Raw genomic sequence first — 10,608 nt, 5'->3', positions numbered from 1 at the left:
CTGCTGCTGCAACCGGTTCCTGTCCCTCAGGGCCAGATAAGCCGAGGAACACACTACACCCTGCAGAAGAACAGCGGAGACATTTGGGAAGTGGCAGACAGCACGGGAGAGAAGATCAGCGCCCCGGGGGTCTGCTTCATGATCCCCCCGCCCGATGAAGAAGCGATAGGGCTGGCGGACCAGTACGTGTCCCCCCCAGCTTGCCCCATCCTCTCCTCCCACTGCCCCAGCAGCCTTTGCCCTTGCCTTCACCTCCCTTGCCCTGCATGCCCCATCCCATAGCACAGCGCTGATGGCGGGGGGCTGCTCCTGCCCCAGTTCCTGCCCGAAGCCTCAGGCCTCCTCCAGGAAGTTTTCCTGCACCCTCCTGCTTGCACACAAGATCCGACGTGGCAAAGTGGGGACTGCTTGGAGGCATCCAGGTCCCCCCTCCTCTGGGGAGGTGGCGGTGGAGGGGAATTATGGCAAGGGGAGCTGCCAGCCCCTCTCCCAGCAGGCAGGTACCTGCCTTTGCTGCCTCTCCCCACACCTGTGAAGACACTGCTCTACCCCTTTGCCAACATGGTGCTTCTCCCCAACTTGCTTTGTGCGTATCTCGAGGAGTCAGGTCCCACAACCCCCCTCCAGAGCTGCTCCCCCTTCCTGGAGCAGCGCCGGGTTGGGCAGTGGGGTGATGGAGGGGGCCAAGGGCCTGACTCTGCTCCCACACTGTCCTGTCTTGCAGAATTGCCCGTCACTACATGACCGTGAAGGAGAAGACGGCCAACTGCAAGAACATCCTCCAGCAGCGCTACGAGGGGCTGAAAGCAGATAGCATTGGAGGTGTGGCTCTGGAAGGGCACCTTGGGGTTCGCCCCCACCAACTTCAGTGGTGTCTTATCTCAGGGAGAATGTCACCTAGAGCTTCCCAACTCCTAAAGGGTCCTAGGGACAACGGTGTTGGGATGTGTGCAGGGGTGGAGCAGCACAGCTCAGGGAGTGGAGGGGGATGTGCGTTTTGCATTCACCAGTGGGATCAAGCCTAGACTCGGCTTCCAACCGGCTTTGACCTGGTTTCACACACACACACACACACCTTGTTATCCAGATGCTGCATCTGTTCGGGGGCGTCAGCTTCTGGCAGGGCTGGAGAAAGTGAACAGCGACCTGGACAAGCAGGAGAAGGCAATAACGGCAAACCTCCGTCCACCGCTGGAGCAGAGCCGGGCTGTGCAGGACAGCACTGAGCGCTCCAAGGACCTGAAGGTACGGGGCTGTGGAAGCAGACAGATGGTGCCACACACAGACCTTGTGCTCCCAGGGGTTCTTCAGGGTGGTCCTCAGGTATCCTGGGAGCTGTAAGTGCTCCCAGAGCCCAGGAGCATGCAGGGATGGAGGGATGCTTACAGCTGGAGAGGGGTAAAAGCCCTCTGAGCAGGCTCAGAAGCTAAAAACCTTTGCCCTGCTCCTTGACCAGCTCAGTTGCAGGAAGGTTGAATGGGAAAAAGGTGATGACTGTAGAGTGTGGTTTGTGAGGAAGAAAGGGGAGCCCTCGAGTTTTGATCCTGCCCGTATTCTGAGCACAGCAAGGATGTTAGCTTTGCCAGCACCAGCTCAGAAAGGAGCAGGATAACACTTACCATCCAGGGCACTCTTTGTCCTCATGGACCTGCTCTGCTAGGCTCTGGTGCTGGCAGCATTCTGCTCCTTTCGTCTCCTTCAGACCCCTAATTAAGCCAGGCTCCATGCCACAAACCTCCTTTGCTGTAGGAGGAGGTTAGGTCCTGGTTACATCACCTGCCGAGGGCTGTGTCAAAATCCAAGTGCCACCACAAGTGAAAGCAAATTGTTCCAACTGCCTGCAGCGCTTTGATGTCCAGGCAAGAATTCATCCGTCAGACTGCAGAGCCCAACAGTTCAGATGAGTCCAGCACGTTTCTGACAGAGCTAGAGGGAACCACTCCTCAGCCAGAATTTCCTTGCTAAGGGCTAGCTAGCCTGCTGCAGAGGAGGTACAAGCCAACAGAAGTCAAGTCAAAACTTCCTTTTGTCCTCTACAGGGCTGCAAGGCAGCTGCCACCAAACACAAGCCCTCAGCCCTGTTGTCCCTTCTCGAGGGTCAGCTTCTTTGTAGCCACAAGATTGTAGTTCAGTTGCTATAAAGGCTTTATTCCTACTGCAGAACATTACCAATGAGGTCCGTCGCATTGAACCTGAGAAGGTGAGGAAGATCCAGGAGTGTGAGGTCTTCATCGAATCCGTGCCGAACACCGGCAGCGCTACCTTGGTAAAGAACAAGGTAGAGAACACCAACAAGAAGTACGACCGTGTGGTCCAGCTACTCAGTGCTGCACAAGAGAAGTAAGTCATGGCTTAAGTCCTGGCTCTGAGCCTGGCACAATGTAAGGTGCTGCAGGAAACAGAGGTGCAGGAGTGCTTAAACATCTTTCCTCTTGTGTCTCTACAGAGTTGAGGTGGCCACACACCTCGAGAAGAGCCTCCAACAAGGCCGAGACCTGCTGTCTACCTACGAGAACAAACTGGTTGCAGATGACACGGTACCAGAGGACTTGCGAGTGGTAGACCGCAAGAAAGAAGAGCTGCTGGTGAGTCTTTTCTCCAGCCAGTTTTCTACCCTACTGACATGCTCCACGTACAAAACCACGTTCCACAAGTCTGGGGTAACAGCTGCTCAGCTCAAAGGCTTGAATCAGTTTGTAAAGGGATGGCCTCACCAAGCTGGAGACGAGACCTCACGTTAACTGCAGTGATCCCCACCTACTTTAAATGCAGATCCTTCCCCCTCCCAACACAGAAATCAAATACCAGTTGAATACTCATGATTTGACAAAAGGACTAATGGAGAAGTAAAGGATAAAACAGGTCTGGGAAAAGCAATGCAAAGGCCTGACACCTGAAAGGGGTGGACCTAGCAAGGCTTTGAGAACAGTTATCGCTCGGAAAATCTACCAACCAAAACAGGCGATCCTTCTGCTACAGAAGGGCCAAGGATCAGCTAAGGCAGTTTTCTGTCCTCCTTCAGCTTTTCCATCAAGTCCCCAGGTTAAGACTGGCATACAAAAGCTTTCACGGCTTCTTCTGGAGTTGTTGCTCTCGCAGGGGCAAGGTTTAAGGCTTGCATGAAGACCACCTAATATTTGGTACATAGTACACTTGCTTTAAAGGTTAACAGGTGGAAAAGGGAGTGAAGAGCTAGCTCTTCTCTCCATTGGGTTCACCAGGTGGCTCTGCAAGCCTCTGCTTTTCTCCATAACTTGCAGCACTACAGCAGCTCAGCTGATCCTTGGCATCCTCTGCAGCCCCAGTACAGCAGCTGGCATTGGTGGGGAACAGTGACAAGAGCCTGGCACATGCATAACCCAGGCGAATCTCCTGCTTTTTTCCACAGGCCATGGGCACAGAGCTCCAGTCCAAGAGGTTCCTGCTCAATGAGGCAGAGCAGAACTTGCAAAGGACAAAGTCGTGCTCCAACACCCTGGCCAGCAAGTTCCAGGAGCACTGCCCCGACATCGAGCGGCAGGAAGCTGAGCTCTACAAACTCAACCAGCGCTTCAACAACCTCAGCAAGCAAATTGACCACAGGTAGGATTCTAGGACAGGATCTAGCTGGGACTGGACTGCTGGACAGCCGGGATATTTACAGTGCGACTGAAATCACTCTGAATCTGGAAGAGGCAGAACATCATGGCAATGAGGAGTTGCAGAAAGGCTTCCAGGAAGGGCTAAGGACAACGAGAGAGAGGTTGCTGGCATGGACTGGCTGAGCTAGATCTGGTCTGCTTTTAGGATTAAGTGTTCTTGCAACAGAGACTTTGGGGACAGACAGGGGACTCGGGCACGAGACGAACTGTGTCGGGGATCTTTAGAGAGGGTAGGAAGCAGTGACGGGTTAAAAGATGTTTGCAGAAGAAATGAGATATGTGATTGTACGGAAGCTGAGCTGTTTTTAACCCCCACAGAACGCAGACTCTGCAGAAAGCGAAGAGCGCCTATTCCAACTACCGCACCAACTACGACAAAGTCAACCAGTTCCTGTGCAACATACCCAACTACGAGCCGCAGGAGACGGACAACATCCAGCAAGTGGAAACAAAGCTGAAGAACCAAGCGGTAATTCTTTTGGAGAGCACCTGGGGCTCCTCCACAGGGAAAAGAGAAGAACCAACACTAAAAGAGAAGGACTAAAATTTAGATAGCTCCTAAACATAAAAAAAAAAATATATAAATACTTAAACCCATCATTTTTACACCATAAAGTCCCACTGTTCTACCTGTACTTTGATTACCTGTAGCAGGGCAGCTCGAGAAGGTTGTAATTCTCAGTGTTGAAATTTCAAAAAAGGCTGAACAAGGCACTGGGATTTTGTATTCCCTTTGACACGTATCTCTTGTGCATGCCAGGCACTCCTCAGTGACATTGCAAGCAAGGAACAGGAGGTGCAGAAGGTCTCCGCCACAGCCCAGCAATACCAGCAGGCAGTGAAGGTGAGGACTGCGATTCTGCCAATGGGAGAACTTCAACATGGAGAATCATAAAATGGTTTGAGTTGAAGGGACATTTAAAGGTCATCTAGTCCAACCTCCCTGTATGTCCAACCCACTGGAGCCGGTCCATGTATTTTTTTAAGCTGGCGACCCCAGAAGTGGACACAGCACTGCAGGTAGGGTCTCACCAGAGCAGAGCAGAGGCACAGAATCACCCACATCCTACAAGGAGCCAGCTAAAGAAGACCTAGTGCCTTTGCTTAGCCAGATGATGAGTTAAAACAATTGTGTGGCCATTAGCATGGCAACTTGTCTGTGAAAGGAGGGCTTCCACGCCAAGCCCAGCATCGGTAAGGTAACTGGAAGGTCCGCACATACCTGCAGCTGTTCTGTCATGGTCATGGCCACACCCAACTCAAAAGTTGCTGGGAGGTCCTGCTAAGAGTGCGTTGGGTCCCACCATCCTCAGCAGCTCACCTAAGGCACAGATCAAGAAGAGGGAGGGGTCTGTGCTTGAAGGGGACCCAGGAGTCTCACTTTCCTCTTGGGAACTTCTTCCCACAGGACTACGAGTTGGAAGCAGAGAAGCTCCGGTCCATCCTCGACCTGGAGAATGGCCGGAATGGGTACATGAGCAAGAAGCCCAGGCTCCAGTCTCCAGCTGCAAAAGTGAAAGAGGAGGTAAATAAATGAGCTAGAGCAGATGGCAGCCTGTGGGACCAATGGGGATTTTGCAAACTGTAAATATATTTACTGTTGGCAACCTTGGTCCCAGAGGGGACTGCAGGTGAGGGCAGAGAATCAGGGGAGGAAGGGATTTTTCATCATGCTTAACCCATCAAGTTTTTCAAACGAAGCTGGCCAGAATGAGAGCAGAGGAAATACTAGATTTAACTCTTCCTTTCTGAAAGGGAAAACGGGAGAAAAGCCAAAACTCTGACATTTTTCCCCTCCCAAGACTTACAAACAGAGAGTGAAGTTTCACCACTAAAAACCACACGCCAGGTAGAAATACTTGCAGCGAGAGCAGGCCACAAGCTATGGATTTACACAGGATCCATTTGCTTCCTGCCTCAGACTCACCCTGCCAGTTGAGGCAGGCAGCCAGGTTCTACTTCCTCCACCTTTTTGCATACCTCGAGTAAGAAACGTACGGTACGACCGGGAGAGTGTGTGTGCATGAGAATCGCTCTTCCTCCCCAAATCTCGGCAGATCTCAGCTGCAGGTTTTTAGAAGAGTGCCCAGGGTTACTTCTTTAGGGCATGTTGTTTCTAGTCGGCGAGCCTTGACCAAGCATCCCCGGTTCCACTACCTCTTCTCGATGTGTTTTTTTGTTCCGTAGGAAGCTGTTCTGGCAGCCAAGTTCACCGAAGTAAATGCTGTGAATAAGCAGAGGCTGCAGAACCTGGAGTTTGCTCAGAGCCTCCTGCGGCAGGTAAGTGATCCCTGGGAGCAACGTCAGGCTGAAAGGACAGTCGTGTAAATAATACACGCGCGTGCCTTCGCTACTGTGAGGTGAACTGGAAACAAGTCTAGCTGGCATTGCACTTAGACACACAACCCCTCTATTTCCCAGCCTCATTGCCCTGCTCACACCAGTGAGCATCATTTTTAACACTTGTTTTGCCAACCCTGTGTCAGAATGCAGCAGCCCTCGTGGCTAAAAACTTCGTACTAACAGCAACGGGCATCACAGAAAGCATTTCTCCGGCTGGGAATCCACAGAGCAGTTCAAGATGTTTGCAGATACCCTTTGTTCACTGTTTGCAATAGGCAACTGCCATTAACCAAGCTCAACATCCTCCTGTCATTTTGTTACAAGAGGTGCTGAAAATAAGCACCAAAATTATTATTATCTGGATTTTTTTTGACTACACTTTTTTTTTTTTTTTTTTTTCAAACAACAGCAACCAGAGCCTCAAGTCACACAAGACTTTGCCCAGACCAAAAAGTCCATGAGGCCCGTGGAAGAAGTCTGGAAGCTGAAGAAAGAGCTTGAGGATGAGACACAGCGTCGGCAACAGCTAGAAGCGGAGATTGAAGCCATTCAGAACAACATTGTCCACCTGCAAAACCAGAAGCCCCAAGAAATGGTTGTTAAGAAAGAACTGCTGAAAAAAGTGCCTGACCCTCAGCTGGAAGAGAGTTTTCACAAACTGCAGCAAAACCTGGCAGAAGAGCAGCGCAAGAACCAGGTACTCCAGGATGAGCTGGAGGCTCTTAAAATCCGGCTGCGTGTTTTGGAGCACGAGAAGAGGGAAGGAGGGCAGGAGTACATAGTGAAAGAGGTGCTGCGCATTGAACAAGATAAAGCTCAGGCCGATGAAATCCTGAAACTCAAAGAAGAATTGGAAGAGCTCAGGAGGCAGGAAGGAACCAGGGAGAGCGAGGTCATCCTTTTACGGCAACAAATCGCTGTGCTGTCCAGTCAGAAGAACAAAGAGCAGGAGAAGGTAACAGAGAAGGAGGTGCTGAAGCTACAGAACGACCCCCAGCTGGAGATGGAATTCCGGATGTTGCAGGAGAACAAGCAGAGAGAGAGTGCCCTTCGGCAGAAGCACGAGGAAGAGCTCAGCTTCCTCCAGGACAAGCTCAAACGTCTTGAGAAGGAACGGGCCATTGCTGAGGGCAAAATTACCGTCAAGGAGGTGCTGAAGGTAGAAAAAGACTTAGCCATTGAGAGAGAGGTGAATGAGCTCCGACGCCAGTATGAAGATGAGAAGTCCAAGGGTCGCTCCAACGAGCGGGAGAAGGCTGAGCTGCTCAGGAAGATCCAGCTGCTGGAGGAGGAGAACGCCAAGGTGGTCGTCCAGGAGAAAGTGCGCGAGATTGTGCGCCCAGATCCCAAGGCTGAGAATGAAGTTGCGAACCTTCGTTTGGAGCTGGTAGAGCAGGAGAGGAGATACCGAGGTGGTGACGAACAGCTGAAAAGCTGCCAGAGTGAGCTGGCTGCTCTGAGGAACAGGGGGCCGCTGGTAGAAGTCAAAGAAGTCATTAAAGAAGTCATTAAGTACAAGAATGATCCAGAAACTGAAAAGGAGCTACAGCGGCTCCGGGAGGAAATCATAGAGAGGACAGGAGCAATTGAAAGAGCTGACCTCGAGATCTACCAGCTGAAACAAGAGATACAAGCTTTGAAAGATACCAAACCTCAAGTGCATATGAAGGAAGTCGTTCAAGAAATTTTGCAGTTTCGGGAAGACCCCAAGACTAGAGAGGAGGTAGAGTCTCTGAGAGTGCAGCTAGCAGATGAACAGATGAAACACATTGACCTGGAACGGGAGCGGCTACTCGAAGAGGAAAGAGTAAGACAAAAGGAGGAAGAGCTTTCCCAGGTGAAGGAGAAAGTGGTCCAACAGGAAGTAGTGAAGTATGAGCAAGATCCTGCCTTGAAAGCTGAAGTCAACTCCTTCTCTCAGAGCATTGAGAGCGAGCTGAAGCAAATTGACTCCCTCCGTGAAGAACTCCGCAAGCTGCAGAGGAGGAGGTCTGAACTAGAGCGTCAGCTCGAAGAACTTGAGAAAGAGAGACAGGCCCGCAGAGAGGCTGAGCTGGAAGTGCAGAGGCTGAAGATTAGGTTGAACGAGTTAGAAGAACAGGAGAGAGAGACAACAGAACGAGTGACTGTGAAACAAAAAGTGATCCTTCAGCAAGATCCCCAGCAAGAGAAGGAGCACTCCCTCCTCAAGCTGGAGCTAGAAGAAGAGAAGCATCGGAGACAAGTCTTGCAAACGGAACTAGAAGCCCTGAGAAAGAAGCTCCTTTCTTTGGAGAAGATGGAGGTCAAAGAGAAAGTGGTCTTCTCAGAGAGTGTCCAAGTGGACAAAGGAGACACAGAGTACGAGATTCAAAAGCTGAAGAGCAATCTGGAAGAAGAAAGCAGGCGTAAGAGGGAGCTAGATGCAGACATCAACCGCCTCGAAACCAGGCTGTCCGAGGTGGAATTCAACAACTCCAAGTCATCCAAGGAGCTAGACTTACTGCGGGAGGAAAATCACAAACTACATCTGGAGAAACAGAACTTGCTGATGGAAACAAGAAGACTGCAGTCAGAGATTGAACTCACAGCAACAGAAGCTCGGGATTTGAGGAACATGACCCACGTGGACAGTGGAATAAACCTGGACTCCAGATTCCAAGCTTTGGAAAGAGAGCTAGATGATCTGAAGCAGTTATCCAGAGAAAAAGACGCAGAGATTGAGCAACTCCAGAATCGCCTCAAGACAGTGGCTATCAAGAGGGAACAAAGAGAGAACCACCTGAGGCGCTCCATTGTGGTCATTGACCCCGACACGGGCAAAGAAATGTCTCCAGAGGAAGCTCATGTGTTTGGCCTCATTGAATGGAGCCTGTTTGTCAAACTGAAGAGTCAGGAATGTGACTGGGAGGAGATCTCCATAAAGGGTCCCAACGGGGAATCATCTGTGATCCTCGACAGAAAGTCTGGTCGAGAGTTCTCAATTGAGGACGCCTTGAAGAGTGGAAGGCTAACCACGGCTCAGTACAACAGTTACCTCAACAAGGAGATGTCGATCCAGGAGTTGGCAGTCTTGGTGTCTGGAAGTAATTACGGAGCACTCCCTCCACTTTAGAAATGTTCTTCTCAAAAGCAGCTAGTCTGAGCTGCACCACTTGTTAGACAACCAGATCACTGCAAATCCTTGCCCTCCTTTGCGTCTTCTGAAATGCTAGAGCCTCTGCCCCAGCCATGCTGCGAAGCCACGCTGCTTGCTGTCATACGCTGCAGAAAAGCACTACTGGTAGCAGAAAACATGTTATGTCAGGACCACTTGGCAAAAACCTTCTCCCCCTTCTTCATCTCTACCCAATCACTCAACCTAGTAAAAACAAAGACAAAAAGCCTTAGGACAATCAAGTACCCGAAGTCCAAAGATTCAGCAGAACCTGCAGTTTCCTAAGTATGTGCTCACGTAGTCGCATAAAAAGCTGTATACAGCAGTCTTTAGAGAGACTGAAGGACAAGATGACTCCGAGGTGATGAGGAGCTGGTGACGGCAGCTGCACATCGGTAGCCCAGGCAGCTTCCTGGTGGGAAACTACCCCAACGATGGGATCGTCCTCAGAGAAAACCGGCTCTGTGAAAACAAAGGTGTGCGACGCGTCTTGATCCAGTATCAGCACAGGGATGCCTGAGCACCCTCGTTTTGTTCACCAACATGCCTGCGCTGCTAGGGGAGAGCGAAGCAGGTGTGATTTGCTGGCGTCAGTTGTAGATCCTTTGGGACACGGAAGAGATGGCAGCCTCACCAACCGAGAGGGTTGCGCCAAGCATGCAACCGTAACCAAACGCAGAGTGCCTTCGAAACACAGTGAGCTTACCACCCGGTTAAAAGCCGTTTGGCCTGGTATTTTACTGGATGGAGTTACACACAGCTACATGTTTCATTTACTTGTGTAAGGGAATGGGAAATAGAGGGGAATCCTATTTATAGTACAAAATAAAAATGCAGTGGTTCCAATCAGAAGTTTTTTTTCTTTGTCACAGCAGGCTCTCGATCTTGGAAACGGCATCTACTTGTAAAGCCAATGTTTAAAAAAAAAAAAAAGGAAAAAAACTCTTTATTTTAGCTGTTGACTCTTTTCCAAGAGGGGTGTTGCTGGAGCAGCATTAGAGCTGGGACTAATTTGCAGCATTAGAGGGGAGGGAATTGAGCTACGACTGGGCCTGCAGCTGCAGGAAAACAGGGAATGATGCTGGGATGGTGCCGGGGTTTTCCATACCTAGCACATGCTCATTTCCTTTTTTCCCCCCAAATTCCAGCTAATACCCAAACCCCAGTAAGCTCTAGCATCAACAAAAGCAGCCATTAAGCATTCCCTGCATATCCATCCTGGCTTTGGGGATTAACACCATTATTTTACCTTTGGGAATGGAAGGATCACATTGTTGCTCCAGGGTCTAAACCCCATGTGTTCTTCCCAGCAGATGTCAACTTCAGGCATCAGCATATTGAAAGAGAACCGAAAAATTCTACCACCACAACAACTAGAAACAAAGCTGTAATTTACTTATCCTATAAGAGATTTTAGTTAAAACAGTAACTAATTCATTATTTGTTCAAGAAACAGATGATCAAGAGGTGATCATCCAAGCTGAACCG

General features: G+C 50.3%; 1 protein-coding gene across 1 annotated transcript in view; it reads left to right on the top strand.

The window, feature by feature from the left end:
- PPL (periplakin) overlaps positions 1-9,049 on the top strand; it is a gene marked incomplete at both ends in the record, with an annotated part of 25,049 nt that extends 16,000 nt beyond the window's left edge. The window contains 11 exons of the mRNA XM_009864355.1: positions 5-182; positions 725-822; positions 1,088-1,245; positions 2,162-2,340; positions 2,447-2,585; positions 3,389-3,582; positions 3,960-4,110; positions 4,402-4,485; positions 5,050-5,166; positions 5,829-5,921; positions 6,394-9,049. Of these exons, the coding sequence (XP_009862657.1) occupies positions 5-182; positions 725-822; positions 1,088-1,245; positions 2,162-2,340; positions 2,447-2,585; positions 3,389-3,582; positions 3,960-4,110; positions 4,402-4,485; positions 5,050-5,166; positions 5,829-5,921; positions 6,394-9,049 (4,047 nt within the window). The remainder of the gene's footprint in view (positions 1-4; positions 183-724; positions 823-1,087; positions 1,246-2,161; positions 2,341-2,446; positions 2,586-3,388; positions 3,583-3,959; positions 4,111-4,401; positions 4,486-5,049; positions 5,167-5,828; positions 5,922-6,393) is intronic.
- Between the last annotated feature and the right edge of the window lie 1,559 nt (positions 9,050-10,608).

This window comes from Apaloderma vittatum, unplaced genomic scaffold, assembly GCF_000703405.1.
Source record: "Apaloderma vittatum isolate BGI_N311 unplaced genomic scaffold, ASM70340v1 scaffold312, whole genome shotgun sequence".
Lineage (NCBI taxonomy): Eukaryota > Metazoa > Chordata > Aves > Trogoniformes > Trogonidae > Apaloderma > Apaloderma vittatum.
The sequence above is the reverse complement of the archived record's forward strand: the minus strand, read 5'-3'. Positions and strand labels throughout refer to the sequence as shown.